Here is a 27,983-nt window from a genome sequence, read left to right on the forward strand (position 1 = left end):
CAATAGATCCTGCTGGCTCCGAGTGCACATGGCTAGCCAGAAGTGAGGCAACGGCACAGCCTCAGCTGCCGAAATGAGATGCAGGGATGACAGGCTGCTGGTGGAGGAAGAAGAGGAAGAAGCCTGCATGAGAGTAATTCTGCAACAGCAGTCAGTGAAGGCAGGATGTGAACTCATTGTGCTGCTGATGACTGGGCTCCTTAAAAACAGCAGCACAGGGAGGAAAAGGTCAAGGGCAGATGAGTCAGGAGCCAGCCACACTCACTGCAGCACCCACCTCCTGGTGCCAGGCTGGGCCCCAGCTAGGTGGATACAGACTGGTTGATCTTTAAGACAGGTTTCTGTAGAGGGTATGGTGTCACAGAGGATGCTGAGATGCCTCAGGGGGCTCAGGCAGTGGGATGAGGGGATACACAGAAGTGGCACTGGGTCTGGGGACTGCAGCAGATCAGGCACGAATGGGATGCAACTCCAGTTTGCTGGCACTGGGCCCATTGGGTAAAGTCTAGTGAGGACTAAGCAGCATTTGCTCACTCCCACAGCTCAGATCAGGAGCACCCAGATGAGTAAGAATATGTGGTTTCCCATCTAAGCTTTTCATGAGGGCAGGGAGAGGCCCTCAGGGTTAGAGTAAGTGGTTTTTCAGAGAAACAGAAAAGAGGGCTGTGGAAAGTCATTCACATCCACACCGAAGATTAAAACTCACGGTGTTGCTCCAGGAACAGACTTCCTCACCCTCCAGGTGATCTACTAGCACTTCCTCACTGTTACAGTATTTTCTTCTATTTTTGTTGTTGTAGCTTGAGACCAGAACATTGTGTCTTATCCAGCATGGAAACAGAGAAGGATTTTGTTCTTTCCTCCTCGTAGTAGCCCTTTATGTAGCTATAGGCTTCTCAGGCCTCTCACCCTCTTTAGAGCATACATTTCCATGTTGTACAAATTTATCAAGCCTGTGCTTGTTTCACATAGCATTAATGGAAATACCAAATAGTACAGGACCTGTGGCGTCCCACAAGTTTCTGGCAGTCAGGGGTGCAAGCTGCTCAGAAGGCCATTTTCACAGCCTGATCGTGACAATGATGTGTCAGGACTATTACAGGATTTTTCTGTAATACTGCGAGCTAGCTCATACCCATGGGACTAAGCTGTTTGTGCAATAATCTCTTCTCAGACTATAGCACTTACACATTTTGAATTGCCATCAAGAATTATGGCAGGTTAAACTCCAGGAAGGGAATATGAGCAAGCTCAGGCTGGTGTGGGAACTGGCAGAGATTGCCAATCCTTTTCCCATCCCATAGCCAGGTCTTTCTGAGCTATTGTAAAGCACATCTGAACAGTGCGGCAGAGCAGCATTGCAGCACCATCTGCTGACAGCTGCCTGCAGGTCCACAGGCCTTCAGCACCATCACCATCTTCAGCCTCAAATGTTTGAAGATGCTGACAGCATCCTTGGATAAATACATCACTCTTCAGGATGAGGAATCAAGCAATGACTGATTAGCATCAGAAGCACCAACATACAAGTATAATTGTTTCAAGTATCTATTTAGGTTTTAAGCAAATTAATGCCCTTGTGCACTTCTCTTTGCAGTGCCTTCCCAGCAACACAGTACCTCTGATTTCACCTGTTGTTCTGCAAGCATTTTTTGCCTTTTTTTTTTTAATTACTTTTCAAACAACACCTGTACAAGCACACAAGAACGTGGTGCTGCAGATTAGCAATGCACAGCAAGAATACCTGTGAGCCAGCAGGCTGAGAACAGCTTGTGGAGATAGGCTTCGTTTTTAATCTGGCGGCAGTATGGCCCTGTCCTCCTTTTCAGTGTGACAGTACAGGATTTCACCAATCGAGTCCAAAGAAATGAATAAATCCTGTATGTGGAGCATTTCGCTCCTGCCATGTCCAATGATGCAGCTTAGATACAACAGTGAAAGGAAGCCTCAGCACACATGGCAGAATGAGGGTATAAACTTCGTCATTTGTGGCAATACCAAGAAAAAACAGGAATACAAAACCAAGAAAATGCTAGCTCTCCTTATCCCACTCCTCTCCCCCTGCAAAATCTGAGAATGCCAAGTTCCAAGTTGCTTTTTACTGCTTTCCCCTAAGACTATTTCCTACGCCACCACTGTCCAGTTCTGGCCAGTGCCAGCCGCTCAACCTTGGGGCCCCCAAAGCATCTCCCTCTCCCCTTTATGTCTTCTCCATCTCACAAGGATCGCTCCTCCCCAGACCAATCAGAAACTATAGATGTAATAGCCAACAGCCTGCAAACATCATAGGAGAGCCATAAAGAGAATTAACAGCCCTCCCCTTCCCTGCCAGCCAGCAGCAGCAACCACTCTTATGGCTGGGAAAAAAAGACACCAGGACACCACTGCAGATAGCTGTTCTGTGTATCTTGCAGTGTAACTGTCAGGACTGCTAAAAATCTGAGAACAGAGCTGGCTACAGATGCTATCTCCCACTGTGCTCTCAGTCTGTTGTAGACGGATACAGAGGGGATTTGCATGTTTGTTCTTGGAACTTGCCTTGTTAATGTTGTTGCAATATTGACACACCATTCGGTTCAAAGCTGTTACTAGCAAGTGAAAATTCAAGCTTTTTATTGAATGTATTTTTTATTCTTAGCTTTTAGAACTAGATATTTAACAACATTAACATCCATTTTTTACATCGCATTTCACATGCTCAACTGTGCTACTACTTTAGCTACAGCTGTGTATTGTCTCCGCTTTCCCAGAAATCCTCAGACTGAAGATTTATTGGTCAAACAGGCACTTAAACACATACAAAACTAGAAAACGCAAGTAGATTTTACTAATGAGGCAGACATTTTGCTGCACGCACCTCTCCATCAGAAGCAAGTCCAACTTTAGCAGACACCAATAACATATTTTGTCTTTGTCTAATTTGGAAGCTGTGTTACAGAGAATTGGGAAACAAGTTAATGTATGCAAAGTTTGCTGGAGCGGCAAGCAACAGAAAGTGCTTGATCTAGTCAGAAACTGTAGAGAGAACAGAAGCTTTGCATTCCAAACAAAGGATTCCCCCAGGAAGGAGAGGTATTTGAAGATGTCCAATTCTACATCTGGAATTACAAGCTGAGATTTCTCACAGAGAAATGCAAATCAATTAAGTGAACAGAGAAACTTTGGGAGGAAAAGGAAAATATTTGGCAGGCAAACACTAAAACGTTGAACAGCTCTGTGACAGTCATGCCCTATGGACAGGACCAAAAACAGAATTAGTCTATTGTGGAGGTAAACACTAAGGTCACGTACAATTTTTTTTTTTTCCTCATCCCAAACATCTCCAAGACACTTGCTGCCTGGCATCCTTTCTACACACAAAGAGTACCATGCTGGTAAGTCAGTGTGTAAAAATACCCAGGGGGAAGGTTTAGTGAAGTGTAAAGTGTTTTTTCAAAAGTGCATAAAAAGTAAACAATGCTCCTTTGGGTTTGTATGTTTTCCGTTGGACCCAAAGACACTAGCCATTTTACACCAGCAGTTTTAATGCTCCCAGCTTATGTTGCCTGCCTGGAAACCGAATGGCACCAATAACGATAGAACCACGTCTTTATGCCGATGACTGTCAGGAGACAGAGCTGCACAAATGTCCTCGCATAGGTGCATTTTGCAGCAGCCAAACAGACAGCAATCAGGTTCTACCCGTCTGGTAAGGAGACGAGACTCTTCAAATGTAGATCACATCCGAGTCATGCTGTTGAACCTACATGCAAATTAAATAAGAAAAATTAGTTCTACTTTGAACTCCTACAGAAAGCAAAGCCTACTTTGTTTTGGTCTAATTCTTCCTTTTTGTCTGACGGGAGCCTTTTGCAAGATGCCCTGCAAATGGTTTTTCTTCCCTCTTGAAACAAGCCTGTTTGCCTCACAACTGTCTACATTAGGTTAGTCTCAAAATATTTGTTTCTCTTATTTGCAATAGAAAGAGCTGCTTCCTCAATTGCTGCTACACTGAACTGTTTTCCTTTTAGTTCTAAGTCTACAACCCTGTAGGTTCTGATCTTGGACGTTATATGCTAGGTACTCTGACCGATCCTGAAAACCCCCAGTTTTGTTCATAGAAAACAGCAAATCCGGCTTACTTTATTGGTAGTATCTTGCACAATTAGCATTGCCTGAAGAAAGCTGATTTCCTTCCATATGTACAGGACTGCACGCTCTTACAGTCCTTCTTGAACACATACTATGTTCTCCACTCCAGTGAAGTTTAAAAAATTGTTTTGTTTTATAAGACCCAGTTCATTATTATTTTAGGATTCTTTGAGAGAAATGACAGAAGAACTGAGCTGTAGGAAATCTAGGCATTTATTGATGTCTTTATCCCCATCCCTTAAAACCAGAAAGATTGGCACAGTCTGTTTTAAGTTCTCTCAGAGTACTTTCTCATTTCCAAGCCTGGCTGATACAAATAAAATCTAACAAATCATCCTACTGCATATGGGCATCACTTTCATTTACCAAGGCTTAAATCATAAGTGAGAAAAAACAGGTGGCCTCAACAGCCCTGAATGCTGCTCCAGTGCAGGGCCTCCAAACCTGTGGAACAGCCATGCTTTGTGACCTGTCATTTCAGAGGCTGCGACAGAGCTGGATAAAACCGTTCCCTAAAGCCAGCCATTCTTTACTTCTTTGAATTCTAAAACCTCTAGTCGATATTTGGGAATTTACTTATAAATCTGATTACCTTTATAATCTGTTTTCTGGATCCTGTGCCTACACTATTGGCAACCACGGAACTTGTTTGAAAAGATGACTTTTCCACTGGCACTGCATGCTGAATTTTGTTGGTACAAGGCCAGCTGCTTGTAGTATTTAATGAGTAAGCAGGGAAAGGTCTTTGAAGATTTATATCCAATGAATCTCCAGTTTCGAAGGTTTTCATCCATGACGGGGTCTTTAAAAGAACACACGGAAATTTAATGCCCTCTCTCCATCAACATTCATTAAGCCAGAAAACATCAAATGCATAGCCAGCCAGAGCATACAGGCCATCTTCCCTCAATTTTTCCAAGCCTCCCTTCTCTCTCAAACAGTTTACTCAGGGCCATTTTTATTACATGTGGAGCAAACTGGAAATGCAAAGACAGCCCTGTCTTCCCCTGGTTCAGGAAGAGTGTTTATGTAAGTAACAAGAAATTTATGACCAAGATCTGAGTTTAGTTCCTCACTGCCTGAAGGGGGGGGAAAAAAAAAAAGCCAAGACTTTTACAAGAGATTAATAGCAACCACAAAGCACGTGAATGAGAATGTGATGCAAACTATGAGAAACCACATTTAAACGCATTAAGTTACAAGAATTTAGTTTGTTCCATGACAGTAAACCTTACTGTGATTTCATAACCTGCAAAACAAGGTTATTATTTTTTGCTTATGTTACTGATATCCTGCCAGGGAAATTATTATTTTTTTTTTACATGAGTAGTCCTCTTCTCTGTTCACACTTAAAATATTTTAGTATCAAGGGTCCTAAAGAATGTGCATTGAATTGAAATACAGCAATTACCTTTGGCATACACACACATACTATTCTCATTATGCCGGAAAAAGTGGCAGGTATTTAGGATACGTACATTTCCTAAGGAGCGATCCAAGGATCCCAGTACTTCAGTCCAATGAGAGTAAAGCCCAGACTGTTTTTCTTCTAGCTTCAAAGCATGAATTTCAGACTTCAGTTCTTTCAGTCGATCTTCAAATTTTTTGCTCTTTTCTAAGTAATCTAGCCTGTAGTCCACATAATAGAGACAAAAAGCTTACTACCATAACGTAACTCAAGAGCGGGGGTTGGGGGAAGCAAGTGCATAAGGAGAGGAGAGGCAGTTCTTTGCTTCATTTTGCCTTTCTTTTCTTGTATTGGCAAAATGAAGTCTGGCACGTGTCTGCCTGACTCCCTTGCTCCGGTGAGGTGGTTCACTTCCACTCCTCAGCATTCACAAACTAACTTTTTGCCAAGAATTTCCCTCCAGACCAAGAGAGGAAAAGCCCCTTGGTATCGAAGCAATACCACGCTTTAACACTAGAGGGAAACTTCTGTCCTCTAACATGTTGTTAAAGAACTTCATGCCCGACCTACTGGTCTCCAAGACAGGAGGGTTCTGGATCCGTCATGGGTTGATGGCACCACAGAACTTTTCCTCTTTGCAAAACAGCTAGTTTTACAGAGACATAACCTGCAGCAGCTCAGTAAAAGGCCTCCAGTCATACATACAAGGAGAAGGCCACCCTCAGTTGTTAAGGATGTAACCTGTGATTCCCAGAGAATTTTTCCTTTCTGTACTTTCCACGATTAATCTCATTTATTTACACCATAAGCATATTGATACCTCTCTCGCTCTATCTCAAAGGAGAGTCTCTTCAGGTCAACATCCTTCAAATCCAGCTTGATGGACCCTTTGTCAAAGTTGGCATCTCTAGTGTCCGTTGGCAAATATTGCGGGTACTTGACCATGTGCTGAAAGAGGCAATACAAGCACCGTCAGTAAGATTTGATTGTTTGATTTTGGTTTTATCTCACCAGCTTCTTCAAGAGTGCCCTGCTGAGCCATTTTACAAGCTACCCACGGATTATGAGAAACAGATGCTCCCGAAGACCTTCCCCTCTATTTGAGTGGCCCCAGATGAACTGCCAAAGTCCACAGGCCACAGATCTAAGCGCAGAAAAGTACCTTAGCTGCAGGGTTCCTTATTTATTTCAGCAGAGAATGGAAATCCATTCCCAGCGAGACTGAAGTAGAAGAGACTGTGGCACACTGCCTTAGCAACAACTTCTTGCTGGTGACAGCTTCACCTGCTTTGCCTGAAGATACTCACAAGGAATTCACATGCCGGCTTCAGTACAACCACCTCCACAAAGTATTGTCTGAGATGGCACAAAGTCAGTGTCAGGCATGAATGCAGGCAAGACCATCTCTGCTTCCCAAAACCTAACGCAAGTCCTGTTTTGGCTTTTGTTTGGTTAGAGTTTTCTTGTTGTTGTATTTTTGTTTTGTAATATTTGTCTCACCTTTATCTTCCTGACTCAATGCCCTTAACAAATACAACTTCCATTCCAGTTACACTGTGTTCAATCACCCACTAGTCCTCTAGGTGTTTGTCTCGCAGCTAGATGTAGACATGCCACAACCTAGCCTGATGAGGCTACAAACATGAAATTAACATATGATAATCTCCCAAGATGAAGCAGTGCCCAGCAGAACAGAAACTTACAGGATAATTAAGCCTGGTGATGTCTAATAGCTTCTGCTTGGCTTTCCGTTCAGCCTCCCTGGCTTCATGCAGATCTTGTTTCAGATGCTCTGCTTCCTTGGCTCTGCAAGACAAATATCATAGCATGAATGGCTGAGGATTTCCAGCATAGAGGAACACATGGATTTCAGAGTTATGCGTCTCACTAGTTTCTGGAGAATAAGATCCATTACTCTGAGTGATTCCTCTACCCAAAGACATTTGCAGTAGGATAGTCACATGGAGAACCAGGCACAGCACGACACAGGCTTTGAAGGGCAATCCTGCAGGAACTGACTGAATCAAAGTGTTTTTTCTACTCCTAGTTTCCACGGGTTCAAAAATGACCTATTGATACAGATTCTTCAGGCTGTCAGAGACCCTCCCTGAGATGAGGAGGGGTGCAACATATCTGCTCTTTATTTTGGCAAGCTTTTTGGCAGCATCCTAAAACAAGCAGAAAGCCCTGAACAACCTCTGTCAGCACTAGTCTGCTCTGCATCTTCAGGCAGCACAGTGCTATGGAACATGCAAACTCTTGCAGCGTGGTTTATACTCCACATGAGTTTACCTGGGCTATACTGTTCAAAGATCTGGAAGGGATATGAGACACCATTACTTAGTAATGATGAAAAGTTTCATAGCTTAGGGGGTATACAGGTTGTTAAACTTAGGTAGCTAGGTAACCAGTGCTCTTTTGATAATGCTAAATAGAAGATGCATTCTGGATCTTTAATACTAAGCATCTCTAAAGCCTTCCATCAGGATCCTTTGTAAACTTTTTGACCTGCATCACAACCACTGGTAGCAGGTGGAACAAACAAGACACACAAAGGCATTTCCACTCTGAAGTGTGTTGCTTTGGGAAAACTCCTCCCTACTGCTCTCCTTCCCCCTCTACCTCCCACCCTCCTGCTCTGAGAAGAGTAGCATTCTCTCTGCCCAGGCAACCCAGTAGGGGCTACACAATCACACCCCAGCAAATCTAACCTCCGGTCAGACTCCTTCACCAGCTTCACTGCTATCAGCTCTGCCTCCCGCATCTTTTGCTCCATCAGGCGTTTCTCCTCCTTGGTTTTCAGAGCTGTTATCTCCAGCCTCTGTCGCTCTTGCTCTGCTTCTGCAGCATTCTGGGCCAGCAGTTTAGCCTCCTCTTCCGCAATCTGAGCTTTCTCTGCCAGCAGCTCTGCCGCTTCCTGGGATCGGAGCTAAGAGAAAAACTTTTTGTAGTTACTCTGTCTAGCATCTACAATTTCACCCTTGCAGTCAGTAAGGAAGAAGATATCTTTCCTGAACAGGTCAACAGATAAATATAGTAATCCCTAAAATAAAAAGTAAACAATTGTAGAGTCTGATGTTCCTCCTCTGCTCCAGAATTGCCTAACTTCCTTCTTGCCTCTCACTTTTATACAACAAGGAGACATTTGTTCAGAGTTGGACAAAGACATCAACCAAAAATTGTCAGAAGTTGCCCCCTTCAGTTGCCAGTGCCACATGCAACATGCCCTAAGCATTCTTTCTCCCACTTTCAGCTCACAAGGTTACTTCCTTTCCTCTTTGCCTGAAGAAAGTGCTTTGAACATAGGGAGAATGGCTCACAGCAAATTCCAGCCTGCCTTCTCCACCACTGACCAGAAACTGTCCAGCCTGTATAAGCCATAACTTCTAACGCCTCACAGAAGCCATAAGAGAAAAAGAAAAAAAAAAAAAAAAAAGCTTCCAAACCAAGAAAGTCCCTTCAAAGTGCAAGAATATTCAGCTTACGTGCTACTCACCAGGGCCTCATTGGCCTGCCTGGCTTCATCTTCCAGCTGGAAAAGACGCCTTTCCAGCTCTTCTTTGGCTCGCTCAGCTTCTTCTCGGAGCTGCTTCTCCCTGGCCAGCCTTTGATTCTCCATCTGGAAAGAGAATGAGAAATACCACATTTGTGGGTTTGCAACAGAATCTCATCTGGGCCCGAGGCAGCACAGCAAATGAATCTACTGACGAACAGACTGCTCTCTAGCTGGTGAGCTGACATTTAGCAGAGATGCAATGCTGAAGCTACTTGCACTTCAGCAGCACTGAACTCCACTAACTGGTAACACTGGTTATTTCAGACTGCTGGAAGAACACTTGCATCGATCTGTTACGTACCCCAAATCTTTGTGATCAGCTCTTCAGTTTCACAAACATCCCTTACATCCTCAGATGCCGCATACACACTAGAGCTGTTCCCACACTCAATCCTGCTGCACTTTCTCACCTCCCACACACATATTGATGCAGTGCATGGACAGCAAGGGCACCAGCTGGAATAATAATCAGTGTTTTCAGCAATAGAGGAGCAAAAATAATCTACCTTTTTTCTAGCCTTTTCTTCCCTAGCTTGTGCTTTCATTTGCTGGATCTCTATTGAGTCCACTTTTCTTCTCCTCATAAACAGGTCGTGGTTTCCAATGCACAACTGCAAAATCTGGATAGGAAAAGCAAAGCAAATGTGATTGTGACATAGCTGCACCCCATCCAGAGGGGCAGAAAGAGTCGCACACCAGTCTCACAGGACAGAAGCTAACACTTCTGACTTCAGCACAAGTGCTGGCAGTTGCTTCCCTTCCAAGAAAAGTGACACCAGGGCAGGCTCATACTCAGGTACATAATAGTTTAGAAAACATCACAGGATAAGGGGGTTCTCCTTCCATCCTTCATCCCTGTCTGGTTTCAATTTCCTGAAAAAGAACAGGCAGGGGGTCTAGGCCAGGAGTACACAGGAGGCAGCTATGTGGGAATGGTCAGCTGTGGTGGCCCCCCATCCACAGGGTCATTGAGAAGCGATCCAGCCCCTGTGGCTGTGCTAGGAAGCAGTTAGTGATAATAGAATTAGCAAGTTGACTAGGTCCATTCCTTTTTGCTTCTCCCAGAAAAGGAGAAGCAACAGCTGATTAAGAATCCACAGCAGCCAAACAAGCAGACGCTGCAGTGGGCTTTGCACTTTTCCATACGCTACGTCCTCCCCTTCCACTAACTGGATTTCCCTTTGTGATTTGGACCTTCTTTCACATCTCACTTTTCACCCATCATCTCCCCTCCCAGCAGGGAGAGGACAAACATATGTACCCTGACTTCCCAGGCAGAAGAATCCTATGGAAAACATGTGCTGAAACTCAATGCTCCCTGGCCTCTACATCGGTTTCACAGACAAACATTTCTCACTCGGGTATCACTCAGTACTGCCAGGCCCGGTTTTAAAGGATGAAAACAGGACACTTACCAATTTGTTTACTTTTAGCTGAGAGGAAAAAAACTTGAAGACTTCTGCTTTTTTGTCAAGAGGTTTAATAGTTAACTGTTCAGACAAAAGATAAAAATAGAGGAAGCAGTGAAAAGGAAGAAAAACAAAGCTGAAACTATTTAATATTAATGCAAACTTTAGTCCATCTCCACTTCTCTCCAGGGAGGCAGTGATTTATGCCACAAATACAGGGAGAGTGATGCAGAAGTGTTTTGCTCACAAGAATCAGAATCAGGGCTGTTCTCTGTTATACAGGTTCCTCATCTGCTCATCTAAAATAGCAGGGCATTTTAGAAAGCCTCTCAAAGCCCCATACCTGGTGCCAGTTTGGATAGTGTTTTTCATAACAATACCACCTGTGCATTGCAAACTATCCTGAGAATGCTGAAGCAAGCCCTGGTTATCAGGAAAAGAGAATACATTAAGAATATGACTACTTCTGGAGATTAGTAACGTCAGGGAGATGTCAAACACCTCTCTGAATCCCAGTCATTTCAGGTGTAAACAAAACGTATTACAAAGGCCTGAAGGATTTATTCTTCTGACCACGAGATAACAGTACTGAAGCTCCTGTTTTCTCACATTTCCAGTCCTATCTCCCAAGCTGTTTCCAGAGGACATGAAAGGCTTTCATGCTGCCAGGTCAGTACACACAGTTTTACTTCATGTGCTGAGCTCAGTTTGGCTGCATAACAAAAAACCAGCTCCATTCTTTAAGATCCTGCTCTCTGTGACTCATGGGTTAGCACTCTATTCCTATAATTCATTCGTAATGCAATGTATAATTTCAGGCCATCTGAGTCACCAAGATCTTAACATCCTACAGCCTGTTTCACCCTGTAGGTAACAGCTGGTTTAATGTGTTGCCTTGTGAGGAGCCGAACTGTGAACGTGATGCCAAATATAGTGGAGCTTTCATACAGGACCGCCCAATTTCCCAACAATAGGGAGCTAAAGCAGCTTATTCATGGACCAGAGGGGAAGTTTAACATCAAGAAAACAAAACTCTTTGGAGGTAGAACTTTCCTGTACGCTGCCCTGCCTGATTTAATGTATGCACAGCTAAGCCTGGACAGCAAATCTCATCCTCAGTGTTTTTCAAATGGTCCAGAGAAAGAAAGGAATAAGCCACGTTGTCCTTTGGCTGACAAATTCCAAGTATGCTGGTACCAATGTGATTTTTCTGGTTTTGTTTTTCTGATTATAGCCTTCCATGTAGCCACATGATTTCAAGTAACTCCAAATTTCACCTGCTCCCCACTGTACTTTCTTCAAGTATAAGATGGACTCTGAAATCACAGTGAAATTGTAATGGTAGGGCTGTGCTGAAGACTAAAATCATTCACTGATAAACTAGTAGAATTCAGGCAGAAAAACACTTACACCTCCCTGCATGTCTCCGCTTGCCAGCGTGCTTCAAACCTCATCTATTGGGACAACTTCTGCATGCAAAACTAGCATTAAGTCTTTACAGATCATCTAATTCCTGCTGAGATAACTAAAGTCAGCCGTGATGGCATTCGTAATATCTATCTTTTACAGAGACCAGCACTCTTGTTTTGCAAATGACAAGCAGCAGGGAAGGAAACAGAATAGTGGGCTCCACAATTTTAGAGAGCTTAGAGCAGCCCTTGGCTCCTAGGGGAACCGAGATTATGCGGCACATCGGAAAGGCAAGTTTGTTAGGAACTAAAACTGTAACAGAGCTCCCTAGGATTTTCCCCCCTCCCCCAAATTATTTAAACAGAGACCGCTTTCAGCCTGTTCCAAGAATCCCAGTCCACACCCTTGCCCATATAAAAAGAATAATATATCAGAGCCATCATACCTCCTTCTCACTATAGGAAATGTTTCTGATAGCACTCCACTCAAATGACTTATTTGGAGAGAACCTGTTATTAATGCTGTAGATATGAATACCTTTGGCATCAACTCCAAGTAGGAGATCTGTATGGTTTTTATTTTGCTAAAAAAAAAAAACAACAGATATCAATGTCGTATTTATAGTGACATTAAACAACTACAGACAAGAACCACAATTATTCTAATAAACTGATATTTGAATTTTTAAGAAAAGGCTGTTCCTACAAAACAGATTATGAACGTTGCTACTATTAGCTAACAAACCCAGCTGAATAAAGCAGCTCGAATTTCTAGTTTATTTATCCTTCTTCCTATTACATACCCAAGACCTTTGTCAAATGATAGAACATTAATGTTTACTGTTGTATTCACCTACTCAATTAACAGGCACGTAAACCAAGTCAGGACAATCACTACAGTGCCCACCCGCAGCAGAGAAAAGCAGAACCCTGAAGTCCCAGCTCCAAACTCCCAGAATGATTTTTAAAATGGCACTACCATCAAATACAGCAATAGCAAACTACTAAAATAAAGTACTTACAGCAATGGGAAAATAATTGACACCATACATTTCCAAGTCTTGGGCAATTTTCAAGTAGTTCATCTCAGCTTCATCCCTAGAGAATAAGACCGATTACAGCAGGTGACTCCTATCCAATCTTTCTGTCCTGACAGTGTATTTCCCACTTCAAAAAGAACAGGCATCCTGGTCCTTTGTGCTTTCATTAATTTTACTGTCTTACCCTCAACAGAAAAAGGATAATAAAAACACCATCTCTACAGAAGACAAAGTTGTATCCATTTTTATTTGAGTCAGTTATAGCGCAATCTTTATTAAAATTCAAGTCCAGTCTTATCCTTGTATGTTAGTTTTGCCACTCCATTATCACCTCTTGGAGATCTACTCTACCACTATTTTCCATAACATGAGGATATTCCCTTCAGGAAGCAGAGTTTGTTGAGAATGAGTGCATTGGGCTTAGTCCAAATAAAAGTAAGTCTCTCCACCCATCATTGTCCTCCTTCCAAACTGAGGCATCAAGTCTTGGGGAAAATATTCAGGAAAGATAGTGCTAAGAAGCATTTAGAACAGCCAAAGAAAAATTGAACTGAAGTGTTAGGAATGGCTGCTTCTGGGTGCCAACAGCTCCTACCTCACATTTAATTGAGCTTCCAGGCATGCTGAATGTGTTAGAAGTAGCTGAACACCCACATGGAACCGCACCAAAATTTGGTCCTGGAACTATGATGCAATGTCTATACCACTTTGGTACCTTACTAAGTATGTGGACACCTTTTTGAACCGTGATTTTAACAAGGTATAAAATATCAGATTTTAAACATGTGAGGTTGTGAAGCTCAGCAAGAGCCTAACTTCTCTGTTCACTTCAAACCAAGACCAGTTTACAAGCACTTGGTACCCTATACAAGATACTTTTTACCCTGGGTGAATAGATTTTTTTAGTAATAAACAAACCTAGCAGCATAGCTTTGAACCCAGGATCTCTTTGCTCACTTACAAAATCCAAATTTCACTAAAGACAGCAAATAACTAGTTACTGAAACGTACAGGATTTCCAAAGAATGAAATTATTTCATACCTAGCAATACCCCTGTGCTCAGCATACCAAGCAGTAATCTTTTCTTCCCACATCTCTGCTGTCAACTGATACTGCCTGAGGACCTAGAGAGAAAGGAAGAAGTTTGTTTCCCTTTGAAGATACAAATACGTGTGCTTCCTCTCCCAGGCAATGTGAATGCAACAATGCAGTTCACAGCTTGGTCATTTCAGCAAGTTCAAGGCAAACACAATCAGTATCTAATGCTCGGGTTAGTCCAAAGCAGTACCAGCTCTTCATCAAAGCACAGATTCAAAAGTTTGGTTTTATACAGAATAAAAACTTACCCGTTTGGGTAAAAGTTCATCATGGGCTAGAAAGCCTGGCTCATGAAAGTTCGGGTCATAGTCACCATACTGTCCCAAGGAAAAAAAAAAAGTATTTCAGCTCATTAGATGCAGAATGCTGAAGAACTTTTTGGCTGCAGTTTGATGTAACTGCTCGAGACAGATGTTGTTTTGGTTCTCCCACATACACTGTAAGCATAATAAGACAGGCTCCCCTCATCTGAACCATCTGTAGAAGTTAGTTCCAGTCCTTGTGCTATACATGTGGTTCCAGTGCACCCCATAATGTGGCCTGTAACCTTACGCTTCAGTCCCAGCCTGCACCTCTTGGTAACTGAAGATGTAAAGGGATCTGCCACAACTTCACACCCTTCTCTGAACTAGGGAATATGTTGTGGAGTGTAAGCTCACTTCCTCCTACTGTATGTAGGCTGGGCTGCTGCAGAGGGCCAGCTCTGCTAATTTGTGTTCACCTCCTGCCATTTTATGAGCTGGGCTCTTGGTGGCTTGAAGGTAATTATGTTCTGAAAGACACTAAAGAATATCACACCATTGTAAGCTCATGGTATCAGCACCTCTGTATCCATGGACACTTTAATAGCAGGAAATAATTCCAATTGAGAGAAAAAATTACATTAAAATGCTACATCAAAAGAAATCCTCTAAACTGTGAAAGCATAGTATAAAACAGCAAACTAATTTCTTCCTCAAATCCTTGTAATGGCATCTAATGCTTATTTTTCCAGCTGCACCTGTGCCTCCCAGCATGACCTATTTTAATAGCAAAGTTTAACACTTGTGTTTTACATACCACCCTGTATATGTGTTTATTAAAAATAAATAAGAGCACTGCTATGCACAGACCTTGGCCTGAACAGCATAAGAAGCCAGTAAAACTGTTGCCTCTGGAGAGCAATAGATTTCTTCATCCAGTATCTGTTTCTTCACCTAAATCAGAAGAAAAAGAGAACAAGTTGAAGAAGCTCATAGTCAAGACTTACGTCAGGCCTGAAATGAAATTAGACATGCCTGGACTATATAACTTGGCACCAACCATCACAAGTTAACAGCAACAACAAAGCGACATTCAGAAACACAAGAAACTATAACATTACGTTTAATGAAAATAACTTTTGGAGGTTAAAGTGTTTTAATTCTAAGTTCACAGAACTGCCAGACAGCTATCTCCCCACATTTATATAGGGAGTCCTGAAAAAGAATCTGCTACAGAACACAGATTTATTATCTGCACTTCATTCCTTTTAGCATTTTTTTTTTTTACTTCCTGCTTATGATACAGTTAGTTCTTCCTAAAGTTTGTTCAGCACCATGAATAAATTAGTAAGTGCATATTATCAGAGGGTATCAAAAAACTACAGAAGTACTGCAAGCCCTTTCCTGAAATCTTTCTGCTAATGCCCCTTGCAGAGATTAGAGGCCTCAGAGTGAGGGTATCTTTACTCCAGGCTAGCAGTACAAAATGACCTGTATTTCCTGGCTTCTATAGGTTGCCAAAGAGCATAAATGGACCTTCTATACTAAAACCTGCTTGTAAATTATAGTCCTAGAAATAAACATGAGAGCTGATGAAGTATTTTAATTTCAGAAAGACAATTCAATGAAAACATAATCAGCTGTTATATTTTCAATCACATTATTCAGCTTGGAATGACAGAAAAACGCCTCTTCCATAAACCAGTGGAAAATTGTTAATATTGGTTCATTGGGCATTTTATTATTCTTCCTTCGTACAAATAGAATTAAGGACCTTTCTCACACTCGCTTTTATTACCAACTCATTTCCCAGAATGAAGCTGTACCATTTTTACCTTCAGCATTGAATAAGGGCAGGTATGCTCCTTAGCTATTGCAAATCATCATAACTTCTTTGTATTCAGCCATACTAAATGTGCTACACCAAACAATCATTTGACCTGCCATCTAAAATAGCACTAAAGAGCTACACAAACACAACAAGAAAGAAATTTAGCTAGAAAAAAAAACTAGCTTTACAACATGTAACACATCCAAATTTTAGGTCAGGATGGACCTCTGGAGGCCACCTAGTCAAAGCAAATCCAACTAGACCAGATTGCTCAGGGATCTGTCCAGCTGCCTTCTGAATGTTGTCAAAGACAGAGACATTATACTAAAACCATTAATAGAATCTTTAAAAGCTTTCCAGAAGAATGAAGGGCACCTCACAAAGAGAAACTGTCTAATAGAGCATTAGATTTATTCAGTTACAACGGTCTAAGCACAACAATAACATAGTGCCTTAAAAATAAAAGCATAGTAGAAATGGTAAAGAGTCTTTTAGCATTCTTTTCATTTTAGTACTCCATGGTGCTAGCATGATCAGAGGTGTAATAGCTTGTAAGACGTTGCTTGATTTTAAATATGTTGGGCAACTTTTACCAGGAAACCCGAAGAGGGAAGAATAAATTAATCTTCCCAAATCTTCCTCTCAGGTGTAATGTATTTAGCCTACTAACAAGCACAAGATAAGAAAATTTTACATAATGCACAGACTTAAACATTTCCAAAAAAGAAAAATTACCTGAGATAATGCTTGAGCTGCCTTTACAAATACACTTAGAACTGTAGGTGCTATGAACTGAAATGAACCATCAAGAAAGTTTTTCTTTTGAATTTAGTCTCTGGTGAGCACAATATATAACCTGAGTTATAGTACAGGGAAAATTCTTTCTAAGCTGTTAAAATGGAAAGAATGAAAAGACTTTTCTTCCAAATTGGAAAGCTCTGGCTTTCATACTCCTTGGTGCAAATAATACATTTCAGAATTGAGAACAACTTAAGATAAATCTCCTATAAGTGTCTGGGTGGGGTTTTTTTTGATCATTTCTATAAAGTAGTATAACAAAACATCCTTGTGAAAGGAGTAAGTTATCTAATCATTAAACAGAAAATGTAGCTTTAGTCACTGATGTTTATTCACACATTTAGCAAAAAGACGTTATGCCACATTAACATCTAAAGTCTGAATAGTGAGTAGAACTGAAATCTGTAGGCATCCAGATGTCTGTACATGTTTTTCCTATTGGCATCCAGGTGTGATCTTAAGTTCTAATAGCCAGGAAACTTTGCAAGTCCAAATTTGTTTCTGTCTTGTTTTTCTACTTTGGAATGAGAAGAATTTGCTAATTGCATATCTGCTAGTCAAGGCAGGTTCAAGGAGAAAAAGTGAAAAGAAATCAGGATTAAAAGAGTAGGAAGAGTTCAGTCCCCCTCACTCCTTTCCAAACTTAGCTTAAGAAGCAAATTTCCAAATGGTTAAGGGTTCTGGTGAAGTTCTAGTTAGCATGTTAACCTTTGGAATAACAGCATTTTCCCATTACTTCATTAGCACATCCTCCTCAGGGAACCAGTGTATTTACTGTGTTTATTTACAGACGCAGACTGATTTTACTCCATAAGCCAACCTACTTGCACAGACACATACTACTGAAAGCTACCAGAATAAAGAGTGTGTAACATTCAGAAAATTCCACAGCTACTCAGGAGAGAAGATGGGTGGCACAGATGTTGGAAAAAACAGCTGACCACCAAGTGACCATCCCAAACTCAATGCTTGTATACCTACTGTTACAGCTATAGCCTATTGCTGCAGCAGTCTCTGTGCTGCTTTACTCCTGTTAAAACTTGTTAGATAAGCAAACCTATGTATTTCAGGATGGATATCAAATTGTGATCTTTTCCCCTACAATCCCAAAAAAGATCTAAAAAGGACAGGTTAGGTAGTTCTTGTTTTCTAGTGATTATGCCTTCTGCAGTCTTACACAACAAGATCTTCCAGTAACCACCTGGACTATTTTTAGAAGCTTGGGAGTTTTAGTTTTAGGGATAGATTGCAGTCATGGGTCTTGTTCCATCTGCAGCTGATATCAGTGAAAAAACTTACTGTTCCCAAGTGCTTATCACCATTCCTTTCCTCTTCTTCACCTTCGCAACTGCCACCATAATTGCTGTGTAGTCACTCCCTCACACCATTCATACACCTAATAACAGGTCTCTTCTAATCCTTCTCGTTTTGAAAGAACTAGGTTAAGGAATGGTTACTCAAGAGGTTACACCAGCAGTTCTAAGAGAAAGATGACAAGGAGCTTTTGAGACTCTTCAACTTGGCTGCAGCCAGAGCAGACCAGGTGACACAGTCCTCAAGATGACTCCTGAAGCTGATAAAAATGGGGACTTCACTCTATACTTCTCACCCCTGAAGGGTTAGGGCAGGAACCTTGAGAAACTAATTCCCAGACCAACAACTTTAGGTAGTGCTCCATAAGGGCAGGTAGTCTGGTAAAAATTGTGGTTACCCTTAAGTGGTATACAGATGGCTTAAAATCTAACATTAGAAGAATCTTCACAGAGTTCTGAAAACAGAATACTTGTAAAAGATGAAAGAAGAAGCTGGTCGGGATGTCCTAATTATGCTGGGGAAAAGAGCACTGGTGTCTGCATGGCAGTGGAAATAAATGAACAAATAAATCTGAGATTACTTGTCCTCTGAGTGTGAAAATATCGGGACCAGTTATGAAAGCACCTATGAGAGCGGCTATGGAGAAGCTGCTAGCTCAAAAATACAACACAGGAACAGGCAGACTTAGCTCAAAAAGTTCCAACCTACACAGAGTTTCTTCCCAAAATCAAAAATTGAGTATGACCAACACTGCTGCCTCGTCTCCCCGATTCACACTCTAAACCTCAGTAAAAGTGGGAAGCTTTGTAAGACAAGGTCTACACACATTTCAAAGTTAAAGGGTCACTAATTTATAACTGATGTACTTTTCCTTGCCCCACCTCAAAGAGTATCAGTCCCAGGGTATAGAATTCACATCTCCAAAACGTTTGGTTTTGCAGCCTTCCTTCTACCATTAGCTTCAACTATAAAGTTCTTCAAGCGGTGCCACCCTTGCATGTTTTTTGTTGTGTTTTTGTTTTCTTTTGACCACAGACTACTAGGAATAAAGCAAGTCTGGAATATCCAGGTGCAAAATTACCACTGGAACTGCTAGGTGTAAAAATCATTTTACATGAAACTACAGGTCCCAGCAATTTAACTCCCATTCCTAGCACAAACAGTAAGAGAAGCCATCATGAGAACAAAAGCCTGCAGAAGGCAAACATTCAACTTATCATCACACAAAACCACAGTAGCCAGGAGAGATGTTTGTATTTTACAAAAATGAGATATTTACATATACTATGATATGGCTGAAGCCAGCAGAGTCATTGTGAGACTAACAACAGCCAACAAGATCAAAGACATTATAAAGGGACTGGGGTGAACACAGAAGGAATTCATGGTTAAAAAAATGTTCCTGACCTGAAGGAAGAATAAATGCTGGGTAATTTCCTGTAACAGTTCCTCTTCTACCTTCTCTGGGTAGAATTTAGCCAAAAAATGAAAGCTAATGGGATCTTCTTTGGGGATTTCTTGATCTAAAACCTGCTTAAAGATAAAACCAAAATCAGCAGTAAAAATGGTACAGAAATATCTCAAAATATTATTCCAGAGGAAAATCAGAAGGCAGCTAATAATCCAGTTAAGGCAGCGTTTCCATGTCCTAGAAGGAAGGGCAATGCTGAGCTTTAATGTATTAACAATAAGCGCATATAGTGGTGATTATATGAATATGTGCATATATTATATATTATGAATCAGTGCATATAGCGGTAACACTTCAGACCAAACCTTATACAGGAAGATTGCATAACACAATGAAATTCAATCCTAAAAAAAATGATATCATCTAGAATTATGGGTTGTCATTTAACACATTCCTTTAGCTCCTGAGCTTAAAGAAAAAGTAAGTCTTTTACGAGTAGAAGATTGCAGGTTACTATTTTTGTTTTCTGTACCTTTTTGTCCATCTTTAACCAGGTGCACATTCCCTTCATTGTATACTGCAAGCCAAAGAACCAGGTCTCCCTTAAACCAAGTGCTCGGCACACCAAGTCAAACAAGTCCTTTCCCTTCCACTTCATCTAGAAAAGAAAAAGAAAATAATACAAAACATATTTATCCTGACTGAACTTGCCGCGTTTTTGGCGAGCAAACCAGGTTACCATTTGCCTTTCCCCTACAAACTATTATCTCACCTTTAGCTTGTCAAAGAAACATGCCTACTGCTGCCTACAGCAAAGGTACAAGAGCTGTAATGTTCTACTTCCTCTTCCTTTCCTCCAAACATTCAAAGCTGCAGGCATTTAATCACAGCATCAAGCACTTTATGAGCAGAGGGAATGAGGATTGTACTACTGATCTCCTAGGACCTAGCAAAGCTTTATTAATATTTGTAAAAATCTTATTCAACAGTTTACACAAATTAGAGAGTCTTGAGAGAAGGCCAGGGGGAAATCAAAGGAGTGTGAGGGCACAGAGTAGAAATGCCAAACAATCAAAGCAAATCCATCTTTCACATACCTCAGCTATTTCAGTGGCAACAAGCCAAGCCTTTATGCTACTCTGATTTAAATGAGCAGGAGCCTGTCTTCTTGGAGTAGGATTTAGTGCACAGTGTAGTCGGGATCTTTTTTTTAACCCAGTAAAAAAATAGCAATCTAATCTAATTTACTAGCCTAGCTCCGTAGAGAACAGAAACTTTGATTAAAGGTCCCAAAATTCACACACACATGATGTCTCATTTTTCACTGAAGAGGCTGCACATCTGTTTCTTCTGTTTGGCTACATATTAAAAGATGATTTTGTCTCATTGCAGGGTCAGCCACTAAACTTAATGGCAAAAAAATAAACTTTGGGGCAACATTTGGATGGAAAGCAGGAAATCAACCCAGAAAAAAGCAGTACTGGGGGAGAGCAAGAGATAGCAAAGGAAGGAATACATCAAGCTGGATTTGTTAACAGGATTCTGAGCTCTGAACCAAATTTTCCAAATTCTATTTTCACAACCCTGATGGCAAGTACTCTAGATCTGTAAGTTACAGAAATGCACTGCTTGTGACTAGTATATTGTCTCTGAGGGATCAAGTAAATGAAATATTAAATGCCCCACAACAGTCCTCTCTCTCATTAAAATTGCTATCCTAGTGGACCTTTGTTTTCTAATTCGCCTTCTCAAAGTAATTGAGCTTTTTTTTGCTTTTGTTGGATGATTAGGAATTAATCAGGCACAGTCCTGTCTCCTCAACAGTGCAGCCCAATTCATTTATCAATTGATCGCTTGCTATATATGTATTCTTCCACATTTTTCTGCAGTCATGCTTTCTCTATCCAATTTACTAGAGAGCCATAATTAATAGAAGAAAAGCTAGTTTTTACATTTGATCATTTTTCTCTCATGCCCACATAAGATATAAGCCAGCCATTACAGCTAAAGAAAGAAACTGGAGTTTACAGATGGCGAATCACATTTGAAGAGAATTTCCCAGATCAACAAACAGGGAGCACCATTTTGTAAGTTTCTAAGCAACGTCTTAGGACCAGCTCTGACCAGACTTGTTTATCCAGGCCTGCATCTTAAAGAACCTGGTCACATTAAAAAAATGTGGCTTTTAAATGATAAAGCTTTTAAATGATGAAGCTGTGGCTTTTCAGAGAATTTTCAAGGGTACGTCTTGCTCATATAAAGGGCAATTCCAACTTTCTAGTATTTTTCTGAGGGCTCTTACCTCACAGCTGAATTCCATTTCAGCATCCACTGTTATAATTTTGACTTTAAATGTCTTTGGTTGTTTCTTCTTCAGGCCTCGGATAGACATATTTTTCAGTTTATGAGGACAGCCACACCTGAAATCAAACATAGCTGCATTTAGGGCTAGAAATACAGTAATTTTCTTGGCTATATTTCAAAGTAGGATGAGTTCAAACTTGCAGAATAAAGTCACCCTTAAATACAAGCAGTCTCTGCATGTTTGATTCCAAGAAGATGCTCAAAACCATAATTATGTCAAAACAACAAAAAAAAAGAAAATTATTTTGACCTGAGGATTTACTCCCTAAAACTCAATTTCTCTAAAATATTATTCTTGTCTTTTCCTGAGACCAGGGCAAACACTAGCTTCCTACACTACTAGAAAGAACCTCATTCAGACCTTACATTGCAAGATCCAGGGGACTGCCTCTCACTACAGCAGAGAACATCTAGGGAACCTCCAGTCCAGCCCTCGTGCTCCATACAATCACCTGTGTCCATGCAATTCAGCATTCTCTTGCAGTGAAACTCTGCAACGGATGAATATTCAGTTTCAACAAAAGTAGAACATGGCTTTGGAGTAATGTCAGCAAATTAGACATTCCTCATCCCTTTTATACACCCAAGCAAAATTCTCTTCCTCAAAGGTCTCTGTTGTATGTACCACTGTCAGTACTCTAAATGCATCTGCGGAAGCACTGCTTGTAAAAGAGAGCCACATCACACAAAAATTTACTATACCAAACCCAACTCAATACTTTTCCATCAGTTGTCTCCTTGAGCGACTATCCTATCAAGTTTCTTGACATCATAAAATCTTAGCTCCCTGAAATTATATAAATGCCAGAAATATATCCAGTGAAATCAAGCTGAATTTACCTATTTCTTTTAGACATATAAACACACAATGATGAGAGCTACTTAGAGTACCAATTTTTTCCAGTGATTTTTCTTCTAAGGTGAAATTAATTTAATTTTGCAGAAGCCTAGAGAAAATTTCTTCACAAATTTTATATTCTGAATGCACTTGACTGCATGCCATCAAAAAAGAAAAATAAAGACACATGTTATTTCCATTGTCATGAGGATTTTGTGTATACCAGCCAAACCAAACGTTGGAAGTTGGGGTTAAATGGTAGCGTGAATCCACACTCTGCAGCACACATCAGCCTGTAATTTTTTCTTCTTGTATTTACTTTATAAAATTAACAGCTCAGTCTTGCACAACCCAGTTAGAATCTGTGAACTACACAGGTCAAGAAGTGGCAGAGGCATTATTGGTTTCCTACAATGTAATACTATTACAGGGTGGCAGACTTCCAACCTCTTCCTAAGCAATTCCAAAATAAAGTTCTAGTTAAAACAGAAAAGTATAAAATACTCTCCAGTATTTTATAAAATATCTTGTCCCTTTCTTCTCTGCTGCTAAGCTTTTAATTGGCTTACAAATACATGGGTCATTTTCCACTTACTTTACATGTGCCCCTCATCCAAAAATTTCAGATGGCTAAATAGGAGGTAAAATATATACAGAAATTTTTCTTTCTGACTTGTAAGGAAGCTGAGGCAGAGAACAGATAAATCAGGTGCCAAGTCACGTGGACATCAGCCAGACTTGAGAACAAGTACTTGAGGCAACTCAGAGTGGGGAAAAGAAGCTCAGGAGAAAATTCATCTTTCTGACACCACTGAGAGCAGCTGAGGTGTCCTCTCCCTCCAGCTGGGGCTGGTAAAGCTTCTGCTGAAGTCTTGTGTCCAGTTTGAGGCAACACACTTCGAGAAAGATAATGGGATGACTGGAGAGAATCCAAAGCAGAGCGCCAAGGGCTAGAAAATAATCTGTAGTAAAAGGAAAGTACTGGTTAGTACGGAGAAGGGACAAGTGCAATGAGATATGATAATGTCTGCTCTACATGACCACAATGGTTAGGACAAGGAATAATGGGCTTAATTAAATTGCAGCAAGTCACACACTGAGAAAAATTCACTCACCAGAATACTATAATGGTGGAAAAGTAAAGAAGTTCTGTCTTTCTGAACAAGTTAGATAAACTTCTGCCTGCAACAGCATGACAGTATGTGCCCCCACCTCAAGACCAAGGGGAATACACATCCCTAAAGCACTTTTCCTGGTTAGTCCTCCTGCTGGCAGTGCCTGCCAACAGTGCTAGAAGAGGACAGCTCAAACTGCAAAGAATTAGGGTAAACCGGTGAGTGTCAGGGATCTTAACACATGGGAGGCATATCCGAAGAAATACCAAATCCCTTCACCTTTGGGGTATCCCCCTTGTCCTGGGGGAATACTTTTGTTTAGAGGAGTGCAAAGCAGATCTCACCACTGAGTGCATTTCCTCTAATTGAGGCAACATCACAGTGCACAGTGCTGAGCAGAACCCAGGTCCTGTTTAGCATGCAAAGGTGTTTTCAATTAAAGGGAAAGGAATGCTTAAAAACCACAAAATCACCATAGTAGTATGGTGTAATACGACCACAGTAATATCGACAGGGAGAGCACCATGTGAAGGCATCCAAACCAGCAGTAATTATGGCAGTAATTTTTTGATCCCTAATCTGCAAGCTGCAGCAGAGCTAACAGCAAAGTTATGTTTTAACCTGTTACATTCCAAAGCTCACTCTTGCCCATTTTTCTTCAAAAACAGAGAACTACTGTAAATAATTTTACCATGGGATATAGCAGTTAGAGCACTAGAACTACGAACCACCATGGAATACTGGGACACAAACCCTTCTTAAATTAGCTCTAGAAGAAACACCAGTGGCTGGAGACAAAAAGAGAAAAAGCTTCATAATTCATTTTTAACGTGTAATTTGAAACAGCCAATTCAGTTAAATAGGAACTTGGAGTTTGGGCCAGAACAGAACATTCTCAAAGAGTTTCATATGGAAAATGCTGAACAGATAAAATTGAACTATTTCAAAAGAATGTACTAATTTTCTCAAAATATGACAAAAACACCAGAGCCCTTCATTCTGACTTTGAAGTTATTTCTTTTTTTCTTATATAACCTGGTTGAAATGACAATATAATTTGTTCAACATTTCCAATAGCATTTTTTTCCCTTTCCAGAATTTTTATTCCATGGAAAAGTACATTCTGACTCACAGTGAAAAGACATTTTTGAATATCAAATTTTCCCAAGAAATGTAAACGGCATTTTAATCAATAGTACTGGTAAAGAAATAGGAAAGGTTTTCACACCAGATAGGTTAAATGAACATCAGATACTGACAACATAAGCAAAAGCACTTAACAGTGAAGTTTTTAGAAAAAACTTTTTCATATAAATCTTGCCAAATAAGGCAATCTGGGTTTGCAATCTTTTGTTTAAATGCAGAAAAGATACACTCTCTAGATACTTGCTAATAACAACGTTTAACTGTGAATCATGTGCAGCTTGTTTCAAGGCAATTTCTGTCACCGAGCTCCAGTGATTTATTTCTGCAGTTGCCAGAGGCATCAAAGCACAAGAGTCAGAAGCAGCAAAATGGAATAGATTAGAGCATGTCATAACCTTACCAAATACCATATTAATCCAAAAGAGGGCAGGGTGATAACTTTCCAGCCCAGCCAGAATGTGGGAACACATAGTTCAGAAACTGTGAACGTCCACAGCTTTTCGTGCACCTTATGAAAACTAACAGAAAGATGATAAAAAACTTTGCTTGATGAGGGGAACAGGGACAGTGATGAGGAATATAATTTGCAGGATCTAAACGGTCCAGATGCTGCCTTTTAGCATGTTCATGTCCAAGATGAAAGAACTGACATCCACCAGCTCTAACTGGGTTATAATCTTCCCCGTTCTTGACAATAAGAAACTAGCACCTGAGCAAAACGTGGGAGAAGGAAGCTGGGAACAACAAGCAATAGCAAGAATAACTGGCAAGGCGACTCCTGCAATGACTGATGCTTATCTCTATCACTACACTAGATGGACTGTAGTGCTCCACCACTACACTACACAGTTTGTCAAAATGGGAAATAACCCACCCATCAGATACTACTTCCAGCATTCACCAAAACGTACAAAGAAAATGAAACGAGCACCCCTCAAAAAGCTCAATAAATTCCAGAATTCAGTACGTTACGGAGACAGACACTGAGAAATACTTCAATGAACAAGCTGTAATTAACCTTGCCAAGAGTGAGAGTGCTATTCACTTTCAGTTTGGCATTTCCAAGGTAAATGGATGGTTCGCAGTGCTCTCCACAGGATATAAAGATTTCCCTTCACACAGCACTTGCTCTCAGTGACTGTGCCTGAGGTGTTACCATCCAATCATGCTTTGCACGGTCAAACATCTGTTTTCACTGACTCAAATGCACACAAAAAGTCAGCATCACTTTTAAGGTGAGACCTCTCATCTGTGTACAGGCTAAGAATAAATGGAAATTCTTAGACCCCTCTTACACCCCCCAAAAGCAGTCTGTCCTCCCAGGTTAAGGTCCAGCACATTGCCCAGGGGCAGCACACGTGCATTTGCTAGCAAAGTCCTTAAAAGACTGAAACGTAAAACCCCAGGGAGTGCAATGGGGTTTAAAGAAGCAAGGTTCAGGAAGCACTTTAAGAGACACCAACAGAAGATGCTTGATGCATCAAGTGCAAAAGCACATTAACACAGATACTACTACACACTGAAAGTCTCTTGTCATTGCTGAAACATTTACTGCAACTCTGCTGTAAATTCCCCTGGCTCATTAGGTTTCTCCCAGTTCCTGAATTTCTACGCTTAAGCTCAGGAATTAATGCAAGCAAACTGAGCACAGACAGTAAAGGAAAAGCGCTGTGGGCTTTTTACTGTTGTTGACTCACTCCTGAGTGTGTTCCTTGTCCTACCTATGGAAAAATTTAGCAAAGAATTCACTGTTTTAAAATGGGTCAGTGATACAAATGTTGTTCTTACCTCTCAATCAAAAAGAAGTTATCTAAAGTCACCGGTTGGAATCAGAGTTACTTCACAGATCATTTTCTGAACGAAGATGAGAGGAAAAAAAAATCTTTTTAATCCAAAATCCCTTATTTTTCAGCAAACATCAATATCCAGCCCTCACACGTTCTGCCACGGAAAATAAAATCCAAGAACAACTTTTATAGTTGATCTCCTTCCCTTTGTTCCCCATGAACTGCAGCATGTTAGCGCCCTCTGAAAAATCAAAGAATCGCTTTCCCAGGTGATATGAAGGGCTCTTAACCATTTCCTGCCTGTGCCAGCAAGACTCCTCCCAACTTCTCTCCACTGCAATTCAAGCAGTAAAGTAAATTAGGAGAAACCCCTGAATCTTGACTTGGGTATCTGTAAGGACGGATAGTGTACTTCCAGACTTCTTTAACAGTGTTTGATCGAACTGTTTCAAGTGTCTGCAGCTGTACGAACACCCTGGGCTCCCCATGCCCGGCCACCTTAACGAGGGAAGCTGCAGTGTTGTCCTAGCAGGTAGGTGTCATTCCCTGCCTGCCCCCTTCCTGTGTGGGACAATAAAGCCTGAACAGAACAAGCCTGAAAAGGTGGGCATCGGGCTTCTTGCCAGTGATAAAAGGGTGAAACAATTAAAAAAAAATTAAAAAATAAGATAGCCTCTGCCTGGCACTGAGGCTGCCAGGAGGAAACTACCTCAAGCACTAGGGCACGGCCAATGAGTTTTGCACTGTTCTATTTGTAAGGTGCTTTTTGGTTTTCAGGCACTGATTTTACAGATTTAAACTGAATTTCTCCCGAAGTAGGGACAATCGATAACAAGAAGCCAGTGCTCAATGCAGGCATCCCAGTTCCTTCAGGTTTATGTGGAAAACCCACACTATTTGGGTCATTTACACAAACACAAGTGCCAGCAGCACTTAATTCCTGTGAGGGCAGAGGGGGGTGCCAGCCACTCACAGGCCCGCACCCACACAGGGCTCTGCCCAGCAGCAAGTGGCACAAAAGGGCGATTCCGCCCTTACACCTCCAACATCAAACCCCTCTCTTCGACCCCCACCTCTACCACCCT

At 41.1% G+C, this 27,983-nt stretch overlaps 1 protein-coding gene and 1 long non-coding RNA gene across 7 annotated transcripts; one reads left to right on the top strand and one right to left on the bottom strand.

Annotated features, from left to right (window-relative positions):
* Window positions 1-2,596: 2,596 nt before the first annotated feature.
* On the bottom strand, window positions 2,597-27,951 carry LOC121057665 (merlin-like). Of its 6 annotated transcripts, none has more exons than XM_040532144.1 (21): window positions 27,311-27,951; window positions 26,900-26,965; window positions 23,660-23,812; window positions 22,374-22,503; window positions 21,951-22,068; window positions 20,181-20,306; window positions 19,645-19,770; window positions 15,165-15,248; window positions 14,301-14,369; window positions 13,996-14,078; window positions 12,936-13,011; window positions 12,360-12,497; window positions 10,511-10,585; window positions 9,602-9,715; window positions 9,036-9,158; window positions 8,251-8,468; window positions 7,243-7,345; window positions 6,360-6,487; window positions 5,610-5,760; window positions 4,724-4,933; window positions 2,597-3,742 (listed from the first exon to the last, which is right to left on the bottom strand). In XM_040532144.1, the coding sequence occupies exons 4-21, from the start codon at window positions 22,484-22,486 to the stop codon at window positions 3,707-3,709; spliced, it is 2,091 nt and encodes a 696-aa protein (XP_040388078.1). In that variant the 5' UTR covers window positions 22,487-22,503; window positions 23,660-23,812; window positions 26,900-26,965; window positions 27,311-27,951; the 3' UTR covers window positions 2,597-3,706. The 6 variants fall into 6 exon arrangements, with proteins under 6 accessions (XP_040388078.1, XP_040388079.1, XP_040388080.1 ...); XM_040532145.1 differs by having other exon boundaries at window positions 27,872-27,890; XM_040532146.1 differs by lacking the exon at window positions 27,311-27,951 and having other exon boundaries at window positions 19,645-19,767; window positions 26,900-27,120.
* On the top strand, window positions 27,251-27,787 carry LOC121057680. The gene is made up of 2 exons (XR_005813887.1): window positions 27,251-27,430; window positions 27,715-27,787. It is a non-coding gene; the product is annotated as an uncharacterized LOC121057680 (long non-coding RNA).
* Window positions 27,952-27,983: the final 32 nt, after the last annotated feature.

This window comes from Cygnus olor, chromosome 20 (assembly GCF_009769625.2).
Source record: "Cygnus olor isolate bCygOlo1 chromosome 20, bCygOlo1.pri.v2, whole genome shotgun sequence".
Classification (NCBI taxonomy): Eukaryota; Metazoa; Chordata; class Aves; order Anseriformes; family Anatidae; genus Cygnus; species Cygnus olor.